General features: G+C 37.8%; 3 protein-coding genes across 3 annotated transcripts; 1 reads left to right on the top strand and 2 right to left on the bottom strand.

Moving 5' to 3' along the window:
* Nucleotides 1-462: 462 nt before the first annotated feature.
* Nucleotides 463-8,088, top strand: LOC103704123 (Integral membrane Yip1 family protein). The gene is made up of 7 exons (XM_039125078.3): nucleotides 463-744; nucleotides 1,140-1,182; nucleotides 1,288-1,356; nucleotides 2,083-2,242; nucleotides 3,745-4,018; nucleotides 6,874-7,121; nucleotides 7,814-8,088. Exons 1-6 carry the CDS (start codon nucleotides 691-693, stop codon nucleotides 7,063-7,065), a joined length of 792 nt encoding a protein of 263 aa, XP_038981006.3. The 5' UTR covers nucleotides 463-690; the 3' UTR covers nucleotides 7,066-7,121; nucleotides 7,814-8,088.
* A 2,095-nt stretch (nucleotides 8,089-10,183) lies between these two features.
* On the bottom strand, nucleotides 10,184-12,059 carry LOC120110319 (uncharacterized protein At2g39795, mitochondrial-like). The gene is made up of 3 exons (XM_039125080.3): nucleotides 11,640-12,059; nucleotides 10,727-11,094; nucleotides 10,184-10,618 (listed from the first exon to the last, which is right to left on the bottom strand). Exons 1-3 carry the CDS (start codon nucleotides 11,922-11,924, stop codon nucleotides 10,459-10,461), a joined length of 813 nt encoding a protein of 270 aa, XP_038981008.3. The 5' UTR covers nucleotides 11,925-12,059; the 3' UTR covers nucleotides 10,184-10,458.
* Nucleotides 12,060-13,429: 1,370 nt separating this feature from the next.
* On the bottom strand, nucleotides 13,430-20,088 carry LOC103704122 (NADPH-dependent aldo-keto reductase, chloroplastic-like). Its single transcript, XM_039125077.3, has 7 exons — nucleotides 19,853-20,088; nucleotides 18,999-19,049; nucleotides 16,524-16,600; nucleotides 16,304-16,391; nucleotides 14,883-15,161; nucleotides 14,520-14,765; nucleotides 13,430-13,821 (listed from the first exon to the last, which is right to left on the bottom strand). The coding sequence occupies exons 1-7, from the start codon at nucleotides 19,961-19,963 to the stop codon at nucleotides 13,738-13,740; spliced, it is 936 nt and encodes a 311-aa protein (XP_038981005.3). The 5' UTR covers nucleotides 19,964-20,088; the 3' UTR covers nucleotides 13,430-13,737.
* Between the last annotated feature and the right edge of the window lie 4,644 nt (nucleotides 20,089-24,732).

Below are 24,732 nucleotides of genomic sequence, written 5' to 3'. Positions count from 1 at the left end.
ATTCCTTGGGCCTTGATGCATTAGGAATATCCAGCAATACATTGAGGGCTATGATAGGGTTAAAAATGAGCTCAGGCCAGCTCAAAGCCCATCGGGACGAGCTAACTTCGGATTAGGCCCAAAAAAGTTCGGACCAGATTTGAGCTTAGATGTAAAGGCTATTTATTTTTTGGATATGGCCCGGCCTGACTCGGACCACTTCTAGCCGTAACTATGTCTGCAAATTGAATGATCAAGTTCAGTCAAAAGTGAGAGCTCAAAGTTTTGGTATTGACACGGTGATGGTATCATTTTATTTTTCCTTCCAACATTCCATCTCTCACTTTGCAACGCCCTCTCTCTCAATTTTTTTTGAAAAAATCCAATATGCGGAAAGTTCCACGAATCTTATCGCACGGTGGCCACATCTTGGGTCTGGCTCCCCCTCTTGTGCCCGTATAGTGTTTTTTTTTTTTTTTCTCTGGTGCAATTGTGCCCCGTACAGTTGAAAGGTATCCGAGTCTGAAAGAAGACTTCGGTGCAGATATCTCGAGGCTAGGGCTTTCTTTAGTGAGCGACGGAAGAAAGAGATGTATATATATAAAAAAAAAGAAATCAAAAGAGGGGATGGAAAGTCCTCCGATTGGGCTCGCAAATGGTGATCTATAGACGACGGTGATTCCGGCTTTCTTCTGCTGAGATTTCTCCGCCATGGAAGAAGGTTACACCAGCCTGCCTACCAGCCACTTGCTCGGTTCCGTTCCAGTATGCATCTTCCTCTCTTTCCCCCTACCTTTCCCTCGTTTGTTCGCGATTTCTCTTGGCTATTTCTTTTTTCTTTTCAAGAAAACGCGAATTCTTCTAATCACATGATGGTCCGATCGTTTATTGGCTTTCCTTTTTCAAGAAAATTTCGTCTTTATTTTTTCCGATTTGATCTTCTCTCTCATCGTTCTTTTTATTGGGATTTGATCGCCTTTAGTGGTATATTCTCAGAAATTGATATAGGAAATCATTCTTGCTTCTCCCTATTTGTTCTTAATGAAAACTATTTTCAGTGACATGAACTGGTGTTTTTTCATTTTCATATGCCTGCACCACTATTGCTTGAATTTGGACTTCTTGATTTTTTTTTTTTAACTGCTGTAACTTGTGTCTAGGCTGCGGTTGCTGAAGAAAAAGCCAAAGGCGCTGCTAGTGAATGTAAGAATAAAGATTTTTGCTGTTTAATTTTAGCAAGGAAAATCTAAACAACAATTTCTGTGATTCCTTTTTTAAATTTTTTTTTTGACTGTGGCATATGTGCAGCCTCATCTGCCAACTTGCAAATCTTTCCGCCTGCTAATGGAGGCTATCAAGCCCCTGGGAGTCCATATGGTATGTATGCTTTTAAGGCGATTCTTGTTCAGATATCATGTTTAATGACCGAATTGGGCCTGGAAATCGTGGAACTGTTGTGATGAAACCTGCAGATCATTAATTAATGATCTCATTTCTTGTTATTACTTGTATTGACGATCAGTTTGATGGATAATAATTACATGGATTACTTTCTATAACTGCCTAAGGCCAGATTAATATGGGTGCCTTGTGTAAGTTTAAAATTTGCATCATGACCAATTCAATCCTGGAGCTGTTTGTGCTTTCTATTGAAACCTAGCTTCTCTATCTCCCTTGACATGTAATACTTACTGCTAGAACTTTTTTAAATAACCTTTTCTTCAAAATGATGCCTAATCCTAACTTTAAAAATTATATTGTTAGAAATACATAATCTGATATATATTATGTCCAAAGAGGTGAGTTTGCAGTCTTTGTGCCTGTAACTCGAGGTTATGCATTTAGTCCTATACTGATAAAAATTGGAAAAAGCCTGGATGAAGGGTACCTGGATGAAGCTCCTACCACAAGAAGGTGTGCTAATAATCACCTACCATGAGAGAGAGCAGATAGCTAGAATAAAATTTGGTCGATGCTCAACCATCAAATATTAGTTGTAATTTGAAAGAAGGCCATATGTTTTTGTACCTGCCCATATGTAGTTGTTGCTACTTTCTTTACTTGCTATTCTTGCTTATGTACAACATTTTTCTATTGATGCAGGTGGAGATGATCAAGCTACAAGCAGTTGGAAAGGGGTATGTAGCATTTCATCGTACACCCCATATTTCAATGTTGATACCGATATTGTGGTGGGTAGACTTATTAGTTCTGTGTATCCCATGAATGATTTTACCGGGAAAATCGATGGCAATCCTGATCTGTGAGTTCCTCCTCCCTGTAATTTTTACCAGCTTATATATAGTTTGCAATTTCCTCTTGATATTTTCACTTTTAGGCTTTTTTTGTGTGTATATAATACTCCCCTTCTACTAATATGTCCTTTTCATAATATAAATTAAAATAGAAGCCTAAGTTTATGAGACTCTTTTGTGTATTTGGGCAGTTAGATTTAATTTGTGCTTATACACAAATTGCTTTATACATAAAATCATAATATCCATGTAGGCTATAAAATATAATAACCAAAGCATTAATCTTTTCTTTATTATCATTATCCCTATCTGCTTGAGATCATATTATGTTTGTCCTGTCAAAACTACGTGTCAAGATATTGCCAGGTTTGATAATACATGTTTGATGCTTACATTTTTACTTCTGTTTTTTTCAGGCATCTTTGCTGATTGGTAAATTTGGCTTAAGTTCTCACTGATTTATATTTCCCCCTCTCAAGCTGACCCATCATGGACATTTCCAAAAACCTTTTTATACCAGTTAACTTCATAAGAATAACGAGCATTGTGAGCTGGCTGCTGCGACCTTTGTCCCCATATATTGTGTTGGTTGGACTGCATTGAATTTAGATATCTACTCTCTGACAAACAAATAAAAATTAGATTATTTACCCTATCACATTTGAGGCGCTTGTATTTGTTTTGTGTTCTCATACCATCTTTGTCATCTTACAAGCATATGAAGTTTGTTCTCATAAATCTATGTATACTAAGAAATTAATAGAAGTAACAATACCTGCTGCCACTTGTGTATTAAATGTCACTGCATTATTATTTTCTCTTGTACAGTGTGCTGATCTCCGGGCTATCTTGGCTCAAACTCTTGCTGATCTGTTATTTTCATCCTGAAAGTAAACCTTTAATGGGCTCTTGAAATTTGTACTTACCTTGTGGAAGTTTTTTTACAACCTTCCTTTAAAGGTCTGTAAATAGGAAGGTTACAATCACAATATTACTGCTGCATAAGCATTGATGAAGCTTTTGAAATTTGGGCTCATTTTTTCATGCAAGGATTAAATTAATGTGTGTATGTGTCACTTGTCTGTTTCTTAGATTATCAGACAATATTACATTATTGTAAAAATGGGAACTGTTTCTTCTTTAGAGAGTTGCCTGGCTGTTGAGAATGCATGTGTACAGAAACTATGTCTACCTTAGTCTGGTGGGATTTTAAATGATTGAGAGTTTTTTATTTCACTTCATTCTACTCCACTTGTGCTTAGCTACCTGTGATCCCCTACAACTAGCATATGACTGCACTTTCTCCTAGATCATTATTTCACATTTTTGAATCATTGAAGTCATCATTTTTTCCCTGGTTGCTCCAATCAACAATTCTCTATTTGGAGTTTTGGTTGATGAGTTGATCTATCCTTCCTGGCACTCATTTAATGGAAGAAAAATGTTTACATTCCCCTCTCCATGAAAGATTATGTGTGGCTTACATGATTAAACATTTGGACATTTATAGGTATGGCCCCATTTGGATCTCTACTACATTGGTATTCATGCTTGCTGCCCTTGGAAACTGTGCAACCTATCTTATGCACAAAAGAAATGAACCAGATATTGCGTGGGCCTTTGACGTCACTTATGTAAATTGGGCGGCATGTATCATATATGGTTATGCACTTGCTGTGCCAGTTGCATTTTACTTCTTGCTTCGGTACTTTGGATGTAATGCAAGTCTCATACGCCTTTGGTGTATGTGGGGCTACTCGCTGTTCATCTTCGTACCAAGTTCTGTAAGTTTCTTGCTACATCTTTTTATTTCTGTAATTGATTTGTACTGTTCAATCAAATGATTGCTTTTGCTTGAGGACTCATCATCCAGTTAAACTACATAATTGTTGAGTTATTTAAATGAATGATCACTTCGTATTGTTCCAAAATCCATCATAAGAAAATCATGTGGATTTAGGGGAAAAAAGGATTTTGGAGGGATGTCCAGATTTACATTCAGAACTTGATGGTATAAAAAGAATAATCCTTTCCAAGAAATCTTTGGAGAGTTGTCACTCATAAAGCTAATTTTTTGTTCAGGCGCAGTGCCTGCTTTGCTGGAACATTTTATAGAGTGAAATTTCACAAAATAATTTTGAAAAATATATATAAAATAATTGTTCATTAATTTCATTCAATTTATTTGTTTTACTTCTCTGTCCCTTTATCCGGCTGAAGATGTATCAGGTTTTTTTCTTTCTTGATAACTGAATGAACCTCCCTCCTTTTTTTCTCTTAGGAGCTCAACTTGAAATAAAATTTCTCACAACTTGTTCTAAGGTATATCTCAGGACATCACTGGTTGTATAGGGTTCTTATCAGTTTTGACCGAATAAAATGTCATTAATTTGTGTAGATCATTGCAGAAATAATATAACGCTAATACATGACTTTATGAATCTATAAGAGAAGTGATTTAAAAAAAACAATATAGAAATGTGAGGATCCTTGTGCATCAATTTTGCTGCATGTCTCTATTTGCTATGTGATTGATGTGAAGATTTGAGGTCAAACAGAGCTTATGCATATGGGTTTTAATGGCTTGGAAGGGATTTGTGTCATTGGAGTTGGATTGTTGGGCATTAAGAAAGTTACAGTAACTGTACAACTGTTAGGGCATGGGCAAAGGACTATTTGCAGGCTTCTAATAGTTGTTATCAGAGAGTCAGTTTCAGCCTTACTCATTATGCATATAGGCTGATGTCTTAGAACCCTGTTGATGTTGGTCATAAAAGCTTGGATTATGAAGGTTAATGATTTTGTTAGGTTGGCAACCAGGTGAAAACCAGAACTTTTAGACTATGAGATGAAGCACTTGATTCGGTTTGTGCAGAGTTGAGCTCCATCTTAATGATTAAGGGCCTGTTTTGTGTTGCTTTTGTTTTTCTGTTTTTGTTTTCAAAAATTAAATATGAACAAAATGTAGTAGACCATAACCCTTTTGTTTTTTCAATTTGTTTGGTGAAAATCTTCAGAAAATTAGGAATGAAAGATTTGTTGCTTTCAGAAACGGGCGAAATTGGAAACAAGTAATAGCGGAAGTTTGGAGTGAATGTTGTCTTCCACATCGATCTCCATATGGGATTTTACTAATTTATAGATAATAAAAAACACAAAAACAACAATGATGCCACAGGTCCTAAGTTATTACTTTCATGTGTGTACTGACTTTTGATAATTAAGCTCCATCATACAGTATGTTTTGCAGACAGAGCATCAAATTAAAAGACAAGGATAGGTTAAAAAATTGGCAGAACAAATAGGAATGTTTTTGTGTGGGTTTGTATTGCAGCTGCATGGTGGCATGAAAATTCAACAATGTTGCCCATAAAAGATGATGATTGGGAGATGCTCCAATGTAATGTTTTTTCCTGTTAAATATGGTTAGAACTTAGAAGGGAGAGATGGATATTCAATTAGTATCAGGGAGGAGTTTAAGAAGTGGAACAGTGCATCCAGGTGGTTTTTTGATTGTCATCTCTTTAAACATTAAGGCTGTAACAAGGTCAGCAGCAACATATATTCTTCAGACTGTCCGGCGACAAAGTGCACTGAAACACATAAAAAGAATGTCAGAGTTTTGGGAAATGTTGAATTGTATTTGTATGGAAATGCAAAGAACAATTAGAAAGTAGTACTTAGCAGAAGAGCAAGGGTTAATATCAATGGAGGACAAAATATGTTAGAACATCGATGTTACTGAAACATTCGACAAAGATTTGGAGAGCTTGGGTAAGCAGAGACTCACATTTGCACGCATGGGTGGGAAAGAGAAGAAAATGAGAAAAATCATTAAAAGGATTTGGAAGGTTTTAAAGTTAATGGAGGTGCAACCGTTAGGGTCAATGCGATTGATTTATAAAAGTTGGTTCTAAATAGTCGGGCCTTTCTGTTTTGCTTTTGGTCATTTGCATTTTCATAAATTTTTGATTAGCTATATTCTAAGAGAGAACTCCAGGTGTATATGACTTTGGTGAAGATTCTTTCAGCACTATATCTATAAACAATGGTGCATCTAGGTCAACAACAGAACACAAAAACTTTTAATAGGTTGACACTTCTACTTGGAGAGTAAGCAAAATTTAACCCTTTTTTCCACTTTAAAGAGGTCATGACTAATAATTGCTCACTAGTGGGTTTCTTCACTTCAAGAGCATGCCTCCACCCAAACTTCACTTTGATTAAATAAGATAAATCCGACACCGGTGAGCTTCCTTTTCATTTGTCAGCTATTAATCTTTCGCTGCCTAAAAGCAGGATACCAGGCTGTTCATGATAATATTTGGCACCTGCTGCTCCATGATGTGAATTATAGGTCTGATAGATTAAGATTGATTCAAATCTATTGACAGTAGTTAGATGCAAGCATTTTTCTCCTACCTCCATTGTACTGTACTGCCATAGCTATATATATCATCTTCAACTGTATGCTTGATTAACAAAAATGGAGGAAATGGGGAAAAATTATGCTTGTTTTGCAGAGCAACCGCAATCTAATGATGCATACAACCAGTTGTACTATAAAATTTTTTTTCCATCATAGGAAAATGATCGTTTCTTATCAACTAATTATGGATTCTTTTAACTGATATTTCAGTTGTTGTTGATAGCTCCTGTTGAGATTTTCCGATGGATCATTATAATTCTTGCTGGTGCTGCATCATCTTGGTTCGTTGCGCTAAACTTAAAGTCTTATACAGAGGGGAGTGATCTGATGGTTTTAATTGTTAGCGCCTTGTTGTTGCAAATTGTGCTTGCACTTTTCATCAAAATTTTCTTCTTCGCGTGAGGTTGTATGTTCAGGGGGTATCATGGCGTGCAGCATATTTGATAGCAGATGTACAGGTAAGCTCCAGATTCCCAAGATGTATGTAATGTAGGTTGAATTATGTGATCATTTGCTTGTGTGTGAAATACTAAAAAGAGTTCCATGCTGCTGCCGAATTTATGTAAACATGTTTTAAAACATGTTTTAGGTAGGTTCAATGATGATTGAAGGTAGTTTTATTCTCAAGATTTATTTAAGCTTGCTTACTTTTGGCATTGTAACTCCCTATCCACTACATTATATAATCTCTATAATGTTATTCAAGTGTATAAATCATTTGTTCCAAATAAGTTGACCTCTTGATAGCATTTTTTGATATCAGAAACAATAATTCTGAAATACCTCAAATTGTTGCAGTATATTTTTTTGCCATCAATTTTGCTACTGATCTGCATCAAGGGCATTGCAAAATATTTGCATAATCATACTGTTCACTCAGTATCTTGGACTCTCTGCTGGAGGCCAAGTGCAGAAATTTTAATGAAATCTTTCAGATTCATCATTAGTGTCTAAAACTTGAGAAATCTAATTGTTTGATTTGATCTAATTTGCACAAATGTTCTTCGTGATCTATTTGGAATTTTGTCTGAGAAATATTGTTTATAAAATGTACAAATTTACTCAAAGAACCAGTACATTTGCTAAATATTTTTGCAACTTGCTACGGATGAATTTTAAGGCAAGGCTCTTTACTTCATTCTATATGCAGGGTACTATCATACGGAAATGAGGTTGCAAGGTCTGACTTTACATACTGAACCTAGTGGACGAGAAGGGATGATGTAAACACCTTAAATTGATGTCTGGAGTTGCAGTGAAATGTTTTGCCAGACTTGATATTTTTGAAAACTGTTTGCTGGATGATGCTTTTTTGCTTCAAACTGACTTGGACCTACAATGTATATCATGCTATTGGAATTGTGGTGGAGAGGATCTCCTTGCTTGATCTTTGAATGGAATTGCCTCTTGGGTCCCTTTTTTTTTTCCCCGTCTTTCTGAAGATATCTTTTTGTTTTTATGGGCAAGGCTTAAAAGAAGATTTTGCTGCCATGAATTTTTCCCCAGGTGAGGACTTAACAGTTAATATCAGTGAGATTGGGTGATATTAAAATATCAGGCTTGTACACCTGGTTTAGGTGGACTTATTGTGTGGTTTACCTTTGCCTTTGCCCTCAAACCGCTTCATGTATTTGGAGTTTGCATTTATGATTTGAAGGTAGCATCAGAAAGATTTGATTTGCTGGTCGGTGAAGGTGCCATCGGAAAGATTTTGTTCAAAGACCTATTTCAGGGCTTTCATGTATGGCACTGCATCTAATATATATATATATATATATATATATAACGTGAAACGCCTAGATACGACCATACCTCAATAAACCCCGTTTGTCACACAAATATCAGGTCAGCTCATCATTAGGTAGGCTCGCCATCTCGCATGGTCCAGCTACTGGACGCTGGGACTTCAAAATCGTTTCCAATTTTTTTATTCTTTGGTGTATAAGACTTACTATCTCTTTGGAGCCAAAAATGAAAAGGCAGTTTTCCTCTTTGGAGCTAAAATGGAAAAATGGTCCATACCCTTCCTATGTATATTTAGACCCAGTTTGGTACCCTTTTTTTTAATAATCAAAACACAGAATCCAATGTAGAACATTGGTTACCCTATCTCTATTTTTTTTGAAAAATAATTTTTATTAATTTTGACCATACATGTAAGTGAAAAAAAATTCCTTTTATTTTTTTCTAAAAAATAAAGTTTCACTATAACTCCACATGCTACCATAGAGCATATGCCTGCAGTCTGTTTCTCAGCTTTAACACAGAATTGACTGGTATATTAGAACTCATATGTATCACCATGCCCATAACTGACCACACAATTTTACAATTAGCAAACAACAATAAAGGGTGCTCCCAAATAGAATGTACATGGAGATGATGAGAATGAAGGCTGTTACCCTGTAAGCTGCTCAAACAACAAAGGTCTTACCCCTGTATAGATGAAATTCGACATAAAAAGCAAATAAAAAAAAAGCACTTTTCTAAAATAACATGAGCATTGCAGCAGCAAGTCTCAATGATATTTGGCTATCCCAGGTAAGCGCAAATCATAATTTACCTCACAAGTGCGCAATAGTTATAAGGCCTAGCCGTACTGATTATATGATCAACTGAGAAGGTTTTCAATGAATATTTTTCAACTTGAAGAAAAGCAGAGAAGTTTCCTGGACCTCGTTTGCAAAATCTTGAGATGCGAAGCTCACTGCTCAACAAACTTACAGAGAACTCTGAATAAATAACAGAGGTGCGTGAAACCAGATTGCATGTTGTTGAGGTTATCCAGGTCGTGGATCAATTCAACAAAAGCCTAAAACAAACACTAGACAAACCAATCCAAAAGCCTCTGATCTAATAGTTCCAAGAGTGAGACAGTCAACATGTAATAAGCCATAAACTGAATATGGTTTGTCCCACAATAAAAGCCTACAAAATTTTGACTATTATCTTCATCAAAAAGGCAAGCAGCTTGCTTGTATAGATCAGCTCTCACAGGCATAAACTAATAACAAGCAAGGAATTATGGGGCTAAGCAGAATTTCAGCCATCATAGGAACACCAAGAAATAAATCCAGAGGCTAAGCGATGACAAAAAGGGATCCATCAGCTTCACTATAAAATAGAATTGCTTCTTTTTGATACCACCTCCATTTCATACAGTGCAACTACAAACGGCATCACAGACTAGTAGTTGTGCAACTCCATGGTTCATAATAGGTATATCATAAGTTGAATGTTTGTGAATGAGAACCAGGTGTCCGGTCAAGATACCATTTCATCATCAACATTTAACTGCAGCTCAGATTAGCAATTTTTAGGTGCATCAGAACTTACAAATCAAGATTAGCACGTATGACTGTTCAAGGATCTTGAACATTAAGGGAAAAAAAAAGGTTCATGAACTAAGGCAAAATAATATCTCTAACTTGCTCTAATTAGCAAGAGCAAAATAGTGGGGTTGCATGTACAGCATAAGCTATTAGAGAGAGAGAGAGAGCAGAACTTGAGAAAAGAAAGATTACACAACAATATTGGTAATTTAATCACTACCACCAGTTCTCAAAACTTAACTACAGGCATACATCTCTCTTTGCATACAGTTAACCATCTGAAAGATGATATGCAGTCAGTAATGCCTATTAGTTTGAGCAAAATCCACTAGTCACTAAAACTGTATCATATAACAAACATACTCTTCAACAAAAACTGTTTATAGGCAATATATGGGTGCAGAATATAGATATCTGAAAAATGGAACATGTGCCACAGCTTCATGGCAAAACTTCCAGAATTTCACTTCTGAACAAACTGTTTCAAATTCCTCAACCAATGCAAGTACTCACGGGAATCCTTGTTAATCATGTACTCGTGCAAGAAGTTGGTGGTCATCGGCGAAATGCCTCTTATGTCCAAGTACTTGTGAAAGGCTTTCTGAAGGTTCTCATCCAGATCACTATGACACAACAAATGGAACTATTTAGCTAAACTTACAAAGAAATGATACAAACTATCATGCATAATAATGGCAAAGGAGATCATAAGGGAGATCGGAAATGCTCACTTGAAATCAGGGCCTTCATAGGCAATCATCTCCTCTTCAGATTCTTTATTTTCTCTTACTGACATGCTATCGATCGTAACTTCATCTGGGTAAGCAGTACAAGAGAACTCCAGACTGGGTCCATCTCCTTTAGAGACATTAACAGTCAACGGGATGCTTGATTGGCTAGGCTTCTCACCATGGCCACCATCCTCATCCTCATCATGGTCGTCCTCCATATCATTATTTGGTTCCTCTCCAGTGACGAGGCTTGGCATAGAAACTACAACTTCAATGTTCTCACCTTGATAGCTTCTCTTAAGAGTGATCACATTCATTTCTTTCTCATCTTGGATCTCAAAAGGAAACCCTTCAGGTATTTCCTCTACCTGTTCAAAGTCATAAAATAAGCAAGCACTCCGATCATAATAGAGAAGAGAAAAATACTCTTTCCTGTCTCTTTTTTATATATAAAGCGTCTCTTTTTTATATATAAAGTGGAATTCCAAGAAACTATTTTGACCATCAATTGCTAAAAACCAAACCTTTTCATATAAATTAGTATCAAGTAACTAATACTTAGTATACGGTATGCCCGCAGCCATTAACCAAGTTTCATCCATCAGAGTGTTGGTGAATATTAGACACATAAAGCTAGAGTTTTTACATGATGGCAGTTTTCATTTCAACTTTGGTTCGGGAAATGAAAAAAGAATGGCTTGTGAAAGCGTTTTCAACTTTCGACAAGCATATATAAATGCAATCCGATATAGCGTTCCCTTTCCTTGAACATGAGACCGAAAAAGAAAAAAATGCAATCTTCATGCGAAAGCAGGTTTCAAATTTCAATTTTCTCCAAAGATTTTGGTTTTAAGAAAAATAAATCGAAGCAAAAACAGATTAGGATCTGTTAAAAGCGAAAATTAGGGTTCACCCGGTCGTGGTCGTCGGAGTCTTCGGCGCACTTGATCTCATCGTCGATGATACGGAGGAGGTTGGCGTCGGACGGCAGCTTCTTGGCCCCCGAAGAGAATAGAGCGAGAGAAGGGAAAGAGAGAGCGGTTCGCTCTCCTATGGTCGCCCGAGAAACGATCCCCTCCAGGGACAGGGGACGGAGGAGGGCGGAGTGGTGACCGCCATGGCAACTTCTTCCGAGACACCGGATCGCGAGAGGAAACGCAGCAGACAATGCTCGCCGGAGGGGGGTGGAGAAGGCCATGGCCGCCGCCCGCCGACGCCTTCTAGAAGGGATGGAACGAAACCTTAATGGCAGGCCGAGTAGGGTTTTAGCGAGGGAGTCTACTCGTAGTCTAGGGTTAAAGAGGGAAGTGGCGGTAACATGTTCCGGCGAGTTCAGAAATTATGCAGTACCTTACCTTGGGATCAAGGGTCACATGATACAAATTTCTCACCGTTCGATCGAGTGTCTGAACAGAAAAGAAATAAGGATAGTTTCGGAAATGGAATACTTCTTGGCTGCAGTTGTTACCGGCACCACCGGAAAACTAGCGCAAGGAGTAGACTGCAATAATGATGTTTTGAAGGATCTGATTAAAAAAAATTTGAAGTGCAAGAAGCCAAGAAGTGTATGTGCAACACTGGCAAAGTGAAGAGGGCTAAAAGAAAATTTTCCCATTTGATCATGAAAAATATCATGACAAGTTGCAACTACATGCCCCACAAAGTTGCAACTGCAAATCTAATCACCCCAAGCAAAGTAATCATCATGAGTTAATTCAACAGCTGCTTGATCAAATTTCATGAACTAGCTTGTCAAACTAGTTGTTCGATAATCACCGTCAGAGCTGCTTTGCTTTTCCATCTTCCTCCAAAAATGAAGGGAACATCTATTCAATCCCTCTAACCGGTAAATCATCATGCTTTTGGTGATGTTCAGCAGACAATGACAAGCAGCACTTTGGTTCTAATGGAAGCATCAACAAATAAAAGAGGAACCATGGAGCATCGCCATAAGAAATAACTCCTGGCTTACCAATCTTTCCTACCACAATAAGGAGAAATTATTGTCTACACTGCATGCACCAGCATGATCATGCACATTGCGTTATTGCGGTTCTTATGATGGTGCACCGAGATACGTGTCAGAGGAACCGGCGGCAATTAAACGACTCGGGTGAAAAAGGAGGAAAAAAAAGTTCTAAATTGAGTCAAAAAGCTAATAACTAAGATAAAAGAAGCTTGGCGAGTTATGATGCTGCAGCAGCAAGCGTAGCACAGAGAACTCGAAAGAAGCTATTCCTCTCTCTTGGTACAGCTCATTTTAGGAGGCAGGCTTGTTTGCATATCTAACAGGTGCTCTCTTATCCCTTGATGCTGAAAACAGAGGACCAACAATCTTCTTGAAGGTGTAGCCAAAGTCTGATTGGTTAACGAATGGAAGCTAACAGAAGATCAACCACCGAGTTGGACTATTCTCCCTTGTACCTTAGCTAAGCTACCATTCCTCTTATCTCATGCTGTTATTGGCTGCCTTTATGGCCATGTTGGTGCATGCAGTACAGGCAATAATTTCTCTCTCACAATAAGACAGGCTTGTTTATAGATAGCTTATGTACACAAAGAAAAGGTATTCTTGTGTTCTTCCAGAAAGCAGACTAAATGCAGGACAAATGGAGAGATCATCATTATCCTCAGACACAGCTTTTACTCGCAGAAAAGGACTAGAAGTATACATGCAAGAACATAAGAGGTAAATGTATGATGTCTTGAGAACAGGCTGTCATCTTTATTCATGCATAAATTCTGGCCAAATGCAGGATTTATTGCCCATTTCTTCCTGAAAGCAGACTCACATGCTCAAAGAGCATGAATGCAAGACAAGTGCAGAGATCAACAATATCCTCAGATGCAGAGGTTTTATTTGCAGAAAGAACTAGCAGCATAGATGCAAGAACATAGAAGGTAAATGTGTGATCTATTGAGAACAGGCTTAGTCATCTTTATTAATATATAAATTCTGGCCAAATGCAGAATTTAATGCCCACTCTTTGACCAATGAATATGATGCATGCTCAGACTTCACCATCCCAGAGCTCCTCCACACTTTGGTAGATACATTGAGGGTGAACAAAGAACTCACCTGTCCATAGCCTAGCCTGTATACCACAGACCAAAAGAAGTGTTAGAAGCAAAAACAACAGAACAAATCCTTCTACATATATACGTGTACATTCTTTATTTAACCAATCATGTTCCTTTGAAATTGTTCATATCAGATGGATTTGAAAACTCATCATAAAATTCCAATCTCTTGGGTGATGGAACTTTAAATGAAAGACAGATAAGTGCCTGCTCAAATTCAGAGAACTTGGCAAACAAATCGTCAGCCATAGACCAGTCATGTAAAGTTATAATTAATATTTTGTTCTTTTAAGAAAAATTTAAAATCCTAGATACAAAGTGAGCAGCAACCAACTTGTTGACCAAAAACAAATAAAATGTAATAACGGAACAATAGGCATGGCTTGCATTAAAAAAATTTAGATTAACCATCAAAACAATGGTTACTAGATATATTATGATCTTTAATTGTCAACAATAATAAAAAAAATTCAATAATAAACCTCCCTTTATCTAATGTTTTTTTTAAAGGATTAAATGCCTCTTTCATCTTCTGCACTTGAAGAAAACCTCGTATCAAGCAGTACTAGGAAGAAACAGCAAGTCCAAAGGAAAATTTATAAAATATGCTATTTCATTAGTTTTTATTGCTCCTAGTTTGAAAAAGCTGTTCCCATCCTCATGTCACATAATTTTAGTCACACAAGGTTTCAAACAGAAAATGGCCACTTGCCTGTTCAATTTCAGAGAACTTGGCAAACAAGTCATCAGGAATAGACCATTCAAAAATGTCCAGATTTTCCTTTAACCTCGCTTCATTTGTGCTCTTGGGAAGCACACTATGGCCCATTTGAAGCCCCCATCGTAGAGCAACTTGTGCAGGCGTCTTGCCCAATTTCTCAGCAACCATAACCACCACAGATTTCTTAAGGACATCACTGCCTTTCAACCAACCAGGTGAACCCAGGGGGGAATATGCCTATGAGAAGTCCACAGGTAAATTAATTTGATAGAGAATCATATGTGCAATTGTTCTTGATTAGTTTTTGGCAAACAAAGAGAGAGAGAGAGCACTGATGACAAATTGTAAACTTACAGATAAGTGAATATTCTCTGACTGACAGAATGCGCGAAGCTTAGTTTGCTGCCAACCAGGGTGGCACTCCACCTGGTTGGCAGCTGGAGGCACGCGTGCAATAGCAAGCAAATCCTCCAACTTCTTGGTAGAAAAATTACTCACACCGATGGCACGAGCTTTACCTGAATCATACAACTTTTCCATTGCCCCCCATGTACCCGGTATGTCAAGTTCGACACAGTTGTCAGGGCCAAGAACAAAAGGAGTCCCCTTCTTACAGCGAAAAGGCCAATGGATCTTGAACAAATATGCAGCACAGTAAGTTACAAAGTAATAATTTGTCATGACAATAATTATATCATAAACTAGAACCTCTGACTCAGCTAAAATGATACAGAGAGACTGAGCAGCCATGAACAGTGTTATGTCTGGAAGTGCTAATGCGGTGTTTAAGACAATACTGTGTCATATAAATGCATCTGGCAAAAAGGAAGCAATCTTCTACACTAGATACGAACAAATTGAACACTACTGCACAACTATTTACATAATATGTATGGTCCAAATTGTCAGTTGATACTCCTTACCAGACTTCAGTTTCTAACTCTGCCACAAACTTTGAAACAGCACGTATGAGTGATTCTGTTTGCAAAGCAAGAGTAAGAAAGAAAGCACCATGGTGACTCGGTAACTATGTGACCCTGAAACATTAAAAGATATCTCGAAAAGTAGAGTTTCTAGCGGCAACCATTTTACAGTAGAGATCAGGTAACACAGCATACTCTACAAGGTTAAGTCTAAAGAATCTCTAAACCACTGCAGGAAACCACTCTTAAGTCCAGTTCGCCCACGTCGCCTTCCATTGGGATCTCCCACTAACATGCCCATCTACAGTCGAGAATCCATGGCAGAGAAGAAATGCATAGTCCAATATTGCTATCATGAGTTGCTTCCCTGGTAAAGGTGATTTTTGAAACACAATTAGTTTGAAAAAAGAAAAAGGCCGCTAGTAGAAGCCAGGTGCCTGGACTGTATTTAGCTTTCAGGGATCAGAACTGCCTTTGCCTGATTGTGTGACAATTGGAAATATTTGCTTTAGTAGAAGAAATATTTCTTTTTAACACTTACCATCCTTTGCATTGCATAAACAAAGGGATCATGGGTTTACCTAAGAGCATTTTCATCAAAGAAAATATTGAGGCAAATAAAACAATTTTTGACAAAAATATTCTACAACAGATGGTTGTTCTTTAAGTAGCTTAATGCAGGGTCCAGAATGTGTATTATTTTAATAGAACAAGTCTTTTTTTTCCAAAAAAAGGCGTTAGAAATCATGGATCTCACTAAAATATAACATCTGCGAGCATGCATGAATGTCAGACCCCGAAGTAAACTGTAACATCAAGCCGAGCCACCATTGACAATGCTGAGAAACTTACAAGGTAAAGATCAACATAGTCTAGCTGTAATGCTTTCAAAGTTAAGTCCATTGATGCTGGCACATCTTCTGGTGCATGATCACTATTCCTGCAAAATAGTTTTGCATAGTGTTAAATAATAGAAAGGTTGTCAGGTTGCTTGGAGAGAAGTTGGTTCTTCAACACCATAATAGCAGATGCTCTACTGTGTAAGAGTTAAAAGCCAAGAAGCAAGGCCAACCATAATTTAGAGGTGATAAAAAGATCTTGACGCTTGACTACACCCTCATCAAATAGCTTCTTCAGAGAGAAACCAACCTACAAATACCACAAAAGTATATTATGCTCATCTTAGTTCTATGCGTGCAAGGCAAAGCTGCAAAAGGTCTCCAAAATAAGATGGAATTTGGCAGCAATGAAAGCAGAAAACTAATCCAAGAGCCAACACGTAGAACTTAATCATGAAGTTAGCCACCTGGATTCTATATTTTCATAAAAAATGTATTCGATAAGATTGAACAAAAAAAAGATCATTTACCAACTTACAAGGGTTTTCACAGCTTCATATCTCTAAAATATTTTTAAGGAAGAAAAGGTGAGGAAAATGAAAGGGGGAAAAGGAGAGAATTCACTTTCATGATTTATGGAGACAAGTCTGACATGGTTGTGAAGGATGAAATTCTATCTCGTCACTACTCTTAGAACTGTCAGAGCACCTATTTGATGCTGATTCTAGTAACATTTCATGCTACGGTGGGCACTACATGTTTCTTGAATCCTCTACCATCTCAATTTGAGGCCAAGGTCCACATTAAGAAAATTGGTTAACTAAGTTGAATCTCAAGCAATGCCATAGTATAGTAATCTAAATTTGTGACTTTTGGTTTGGTTCTAATGTTTGGCCTCCTCTGAAATTCTAATGGAACTGAATTATGATATTCATATCTCACCACACCTTATTGTGATGATCATGATCGACAGTGTACAGATGCTTAAAAACTAGAAGTCCCACATTTTGGAGGCCTCTTGCCCATGTATCAAATGGGCATAAAGTGAATGATAAAAATATAGATAACAAGTAAAAGTATACTATATACTACATAATTTGCAAATGCAAACCATTGATCTTGATCTAAATATTTTAAAACATATTCAAACAAAAAATCAGCTAATTTGGATGCTTTCGAATTATAGATCAAATCAAAACACAATATCATACTGTTCAAATTATTCATATTTGTATCCATTTGAACATGGCTAAAAGAGCTTTGAAGCATGCGATTTTTGTTTGAAGGCATTTTATAAATCTTATATCATGATCAAAGGTGTGATTTTTCATTTTAAGAGGCCACCATTGATTTTCATTGGGGAGCAGTTGGGGCCTCACACATACATAAAAAGAAGATTTGGGTAATATCATGGTCTGGTAAACGGGCCTGTACCAGCCGGTTCAGCACGTACCGTACTGGTACTGGCGCCAACCGGAACGGTTTAGCCGTGGAAAGGGGCCGGAATCGGTCGGTACCGACCGGTTTCTGCTGCGTACCGGTGCGAACCGAACCAGTTTGCACCGGCCCGCGTGCAGGGTAGCGCGCCCGCACAGGAGATTTAACGCCACAGAGTGGCATTTAATGTGGGGCGCGCACGCTTAGCTCTGTCGGTACCAGTTCAAACCAGTCCGAACTAGAGCTATAGCGGTCTGGTAGGCGACCGGTACGCCTACTGGTACTGGTACGAGATACCTTGGGTAATACTCCATTAGCAAATTGTTGGCTACTTCTTCATTGTAATTGATCGGTCAATAGCTTTTGGTGCCAAATTGTCTCAAAAAGTGCCCACATATACATATACAAATGCATATATATGTATGTATCCAAACGTGTGCTCGCAACTATTTCTATTCTATTTCATATGGACACCAAAGCAAGACAATCTTTTTCATTTATAATTCTTATAGAGAACCATTCGTTTAGAATAAACCAGACAAACGATAGTTCAACCTATCTTCATATGAAAATGCAGCACCTGCGCATAAGATTAATTTAAATTAACATTTACCTGTTCATAAGCATAGAACAACTGAAGTATTACCTGAACACATGTTTTATAAGAAAGAATCATATATATTTAATGTTCAAACTTGTCTACTCATCATTATACAAAAGTCATTGCTCAAAAAAATCATTATGCAAAAGTCTAGAACAGTCTACATTCCAGATGCAAGAGTATTAACCGACATATCTAATTTATCACACTATGCTTTTGTGTCTGTAGGTTATGGTTGAATATTCTCTTTGCCAATGCATGATGTGATTATGCCAAGTGCTCATTGATACAGGCATGATAAGTGAAAGCACTGGTTTTGATTTCCTTCTCAGAGTTATGCTAGACCTATAAGATCATCAATAATTCACTAAACCCTGTTTAGGTGATTCTTTTCCTCCGATTATCATAAAATGCCCTAATAATATCATTAAAAAATCACACCACATATAATTTAACAATTGAATTATTGAGAACATGCATCTCCAAGTCTGCTTCATTATAATCAAAAGATTGTTTTCCTAGCCAGATACATGGGTCCACCAGTTGGCACCTGCACCTCTCCTCTTAGTGCATGAGCTGGGGAGAGGTTCTGGTATTAACTTGAAAATGTGGCACTCCAGACATTATTCTCAAAAAAAAGTGGAGAAAAATCTTAGGTTTCGAGAAATACCTCCTTCTCGTTATCATATACTCGAGCACAATCAATATGTCGGTAACCAACCTGCATCAACAAACAGATAACAAAAATGTCAAACGTAAGAAGAATACGAAATCTAGCAACAATGTTTCAGACTAAACCATTACATAGATAAAATGGTCTTTATTCATATCTCACAACATCAAGACAAGCATGATCAGAACTCAAAAAAGCAACTGTTAGCTTTAAATGTAAAATATCGAGATGGAAGTAAAATCATAAAAAAATTATGATTTAAAATAATATTCTCAATATTTTCTTCCGAGAGAAACAAACTCGAATTATCTGGTAAATCAAGTTATATTATTAAGAAAAGGGCACTACAGAAATTTGCAGCATCCAGTATCAGATACATTAGCTGATTTAGGAGCTAGAGCAGTTACATATGGAACAGAAAACACTGCATTGAATTAACCCAAGAAAGGCTTGCAACTAATCCACATTAATTTGCACCAATTTCTCAAAGAAAATCTGGTGGCGGGCATATAAAGGTCATCCATCCAAAACCATTATTTTGGTCCTTAGGTGAGACAGTAAACCCACTCTCATCAACATGAAAGTATCACATTAAAAAAAAATACAGGTCAAAACTGTATGGTGAAGCATCATTCGCTCCTCAATTTTTTTTTTTCCCTCCTACTTTCTTTACCATTTATTTACTCTTGAACAAGCCCAAATCTTGTTCCCACAATACATTATAAATGATGAATGACAAAAAGAACAGAAAGCACATAGCAATTTCATGTAATGGATGAAATCAAAATTCTCGCAAACTTCTTTTTAAAGGATACGCAAAGAAGGTTATATGAAGAGGGAGATATTAGGACCTTCACAGCAGTAACAACAGCATCTCCAACAACTCCAGGCTCAGCCTTCCATGTACCTAATCCCACGGAAGGGATCTTTGCCCCAGTACTAAGAGGAAAAAACCTAGCCATCTCTCTCGGGTGGAGATTGAGAGCTACTGGCTTTTAAACTTTGTTGAAAGAAGTTGAAAAAGAAGATATAAGAGTGAAAGAGAGTTGTGGAATAGGCGGTGTGTAACAATAAGGTTCTCACCCAAAATGGCTAGTCAGAAAGTATTATTTGGACTTCTTGAGCCTATATCAATATTCAAGATCTATCTAGCGAATAATTGATGTAGAACTAAAAAGACACCTGCTCGGATCCTCACATGCTTTCTTATTTAAGTCTTGATATCCTCGTCAAGCTAAGGGTTCAAATCCATTCAGATCTAATCACAAACACCACGACTAGCCTGTGATCGATCCTAATAGACCCGTACTGCAGTATCTCCTAATCCACATAGGTTATGGATCGAATCCGCTCTGATACCATTTGGAACAATCCAAGACCTCATCTAAAATGGCTAGCCGAAATGTATTATTTGGATTTTTTGATTCGATATAAGTATTCAATATTTATATAGTTGACGTGGGACTAAATATGTATTCGTACGGATTCGTGTGAGGACAGTGATGTGGCTTGAGCATACATTTTCTTAAAGCGACATCGATCAATGCATGCACTGATGTTGCTTAGTTAAAAAAAAAAAAAGTTAAAAAAGTTATGCCCACAGTTCTCGCACCATCAATCAGTGCATACAGTACTGAAAGAGAGTGATGGAAGAGTCAGTGCGAGACTGGGGGCGTACGTTTTTGAGAGCAACATCAATCAATGCAATGCACTGATGTTTCTCGTTTTTTTATCTAAAAAAGAATGCCGACAATTCTTGTAATATCAATCAATGCATGCACCTTTGGGCGGAATTTGGCTGACGGTGTGATTGCTTTACTGTAATCTGGTTGCTATGGATTCCAAAAATAAAAACAGCTATGTGCGGTGGCAAGGCTGCTTCTGATCCTCACCAGTTTCTGTAACAGTAGAAACCTCATGCACCATCCACTTTTTTTTATAAACGCATGCACTGTTCACATGCATGCTTGCGTTTCCTATATGAGTTTGTAGCAGGGCTGAAAACGAATTGGACTGTGGACATCGATGTATCAAGATTTTAAGGGGCACATCCATAAAAGGAGAGAAGAAACAAGAGGAAAGGAAGAAAAGAAGGAAAGAAAAAGAAGAAGAAAAAGGAGAAAAAGGAAGAAAAAGAAAGTAAGAAAGGTGCAAGAAAAAGAAATAAAGAAAAGAGAGAGAAAAAGAAAAAAGAAAAGATAGAAGAAATAGAGCGATGGAGGATACCACGGCGATTAGAACTTTTGGGATCGGGTGGGAGTGGGACAGCCGGTGTCCTATTGCTGTGAGAAATCATGATACCCCCCATCTCACTGGATTTAAAAATAACTATATGCTGGGAGTTAATGTTGTTATAGCGGCTGAGTAGAAGGTAACAATCCAAGATGTCTTCAATTTGATCCCTTGTATACGTTATATAAAAGAAAATTTTTCCCCTATTATAAGTTGCTGGAGGATTTTTTTTAACTAGATATCCGAATCTAGATCTTGAAAGCTAGGTATTCTGATGTGAAAATAGGCACGTACATAACATCTAGTAAATGTCGGTTGCATGCACATGTTCCTAGATGAGTTGGCAGCTAGGTTTTCTAAAGTGAAAATAGGCTTGTGCTTAACATCTACTAAATATCCGATCGATGCATGCAGCCGAGCATGTTGCAGTCACTAGTAAACCTCACTAGATAAATGATTTATATTCTATTATTGGAATGAAACCTTATGCCCTACTCAAGCATATATCTTAATGCATCATATACTAACTTGAGATATAAAACTTAGAAATACTATGAAAACATTGTCATGTCCTGCATTCAGTGACATGCATCCTAATTCAGAGAATTGCATGAAGCCTTGAAGATAATGCCGGCAAGATAATTAATGCTATACCCAAATGCGTATCTCAATGCAATGTAAAAAAAAGGGAGAGGCCTTGGTGCACGAGGCTCCTGCAATTGCAAGATTTGGGGAGAGTCAAATATAAGCACCATTTGCTCCATATATAGAGAGTGTATTTCTATATTTCAAACTCGTGACCTTCAAGTTATAATGAAGCAAGCTCACCGTTTGTGCCAACGCTCATCTTCATCTCAATGCATTGTGTTCTTGTCACACCCCGAACCGATTACTTGGGTCGCCCATGTAATACAACCACATGAACTCTAAAGCGTTGCCTTAAAGATCATGTAAAGCCTATAAGATGAACAAAATCTCTAATAAAACTAGAAAATCATCGCAATCATAGAATTCAACCATATTTAAATAAATCCCTTATTATCAAATAACAAAGTTTACTAAATTACTAATTTAAATGCTCATCTGGTAACAGAAAAGCAACTTTCTAACTAGTAACTCTGATGCTCGAATTTCATGACCAACCCATCCAAAATTATGTATTTTACGACTCTAGAAAAATATATATAATAGATGGATATAAGCTTTCTAGTCTTGTAAGAATCTCCAACTACTACATCAATATAAATAATATAAATTATGATAAAGATAATGGGAAAAACAATATCGAATGAAATAAATACCATAACAATTGTTGTTGGAAATTGGACCCGGGGGCAATCTTCGGTCGAGGGAGAGGGAGCTGCGGATCACCACGGCGGGGCGGCGACCAGTCGGCGGGCGGCGTCCTCCGTCTGGGGTGGCCGGAGAGAGGGAGCTGGGGGTCCTCACGGCGGGGCAGCGATCCGTCAGCGGGCGGCGTCCTCCGTCTGGGTGCCTGCGGACAAACCGGTGGCCGGGTTTTCCGGCGCCGGCCCTCCGACGCTCAAGTCAGGGAGGGGGCAGATAGTGTAAGGAGGAGATGAACAGTGCTTGTAAGGCGCGGAATTTCCCAACCCCCTCCTGAGAAGCCAAGGCTCCCTTTTATAGGTGGGGGTCGGTTTACCTGTGATGTAACAGGGCGAGGCCATAGTACGGCTCGGCATGTGGCTCAGGTCGGCGCACGGTCAGGCGAATCATTGTGCTGATGTCGGCGGTGAGGGCGTCGTACGACCCGAACCAGTACGCTACCAGGCGAATCATTGCACTGGTGTCGGAGGTATGGCCGAGATCAGAGACTTATCATGGTTGACCAGACTCTGCTGGGCTAACTTGCCGTGGAGAGCCGAGGATCCGTAGATGTCAGGAGCCATGCGCATTAATTGTGGAGTAAGCCGGAGATCCGCATTAATGGTGGAGTAAGCCGGAGATCCGCATTAATGGTGGAGTAAGCCGGAGATCCACATTAATTGTAGAGTGAACCGGAGGGTTACAGCGGCCATGCGCAATAAATGCTAAAGCAGTGGCAGGGTATGGTCCTCAGTTGGACCTCGGAGGAGTACGGCCGTAGTAGGTGGCTGACAAGGGTAGACCTTGAGCATCAAGATTTTCCTAGGTCGGAGGTCTCGAGGTCGGATGTCTTGAGGTCGGGCGTTCCGAGGTCGGACGCCGACTTTGGCCGTTCAGGGTCGGCGATTGTGCGGCTTCTTGGGGGCATTTGTGTCACTTGGGGGGAAAATCTTATTCCCCCAACAACAATATTTTAAAAACTCATTCAAAACAACATATATATATATATATATATATATATATGTCATCAATATCCATCTTATCAAAAGAAATATATATCACAAATACCAACAAATTAAACCATTTATTTAGCCATGGTTTCATATGCTTTATCATCCATTTTTCACTATTTTAATTCCAAATTCGATAACAATTTTTTTCGGCTTTATACTAACCAAATCGTGCTCCAGTCTATAACTAATAAACAAAATTTCCACGTGTGAGCCCATAGTGGCTATTCCACATGTAAATTCATAGAGGCTATTCCACATATAAGCTAGTGGAAACTGTCCTATACACAAGCTTATAGAGGCTATCCCACACATAAGCTCGTGAAGGCTATTTCATGTATACATCATAAAGACTATCCCACGTGTAAGCACGTGGAGGTTAGTCTAAACTAATTCTTATTCCTCTGATTATTGCATATTGTTCTTGTCAAATCGATTTTGATTTATTAATGTACTTATTACAATTTTAAGATATCTAGAATCATACAAAATGGTATTATCTCATGCAAAACTGAATTCATCAATGCAAATCCAACGATACAAAACCAGTGATACAAATCAATAAATAAGTATATACTGGTGATCACATACAGAGATTCTTATCTCTATTAGTGATTGACTCATCAGATGCAATGTTTACATGCTCAAATTGACGCAGTTCAAGAGCATGTGTATAAAATAATGAATAAACCAGTAGTATAGAAGATTGTACATGTTGTTGAAGTGTCAATGCAGTAAACAGAGTACCAAACTAAGGTTATATTCTGGTAATCAGTATGTTGCTCTTTTGAGAAAACTTAAGAACCTAGTTACGAAATAAGCAGCAACCAACTTGCGGACCAGAAATCAATAAAATGTTCTCAGAGAATAACCGGTCTGACTTTAGTTCACCATTGTTTGATCGACTGTCAAAATGCCGGTTGTTGGCTATATTACGATGTTATATTGCTACAATTATGCAAATTTGTGATATTCAACTGCCTTTTATCTTTTTTTAAAGGATTATACATCCTCTGCACTTTTGGATTTCTCGAAACCAATATCGAGAGGTAACAAGAAGTAAAAAAAATTACAAAATGCACTGCTCTACGTAGTTCTTTTTTTTATTATTACTTCTAGTTTCAAATTGCGCATATGATCAGCTGGATATCAGAACTCAAATA

Source organism: Phoenix dactylifera, chromosome 8 (genome assembly GCF_051530095.1).
Source record: "Phoenix dactylifera cultivar Ajwa chromosome 8, Ajwa_hap1_PhDact_Kaust_v1.1, whole genome shotgun sequence".
Classification (NCBI taxonomy): domain Eukaryota; kingdom Viridiplantae; phylum Streptophyta; class Magnoliopsida; order Arecales; family Arecaceae; genus Phoenix; species Phoenix dactylifera.
The sequence above is the reverse complement of the archived record's forward strand: the minus strand, read 5'-3'. Positions and strand labels throughout refer to the sequence as shown.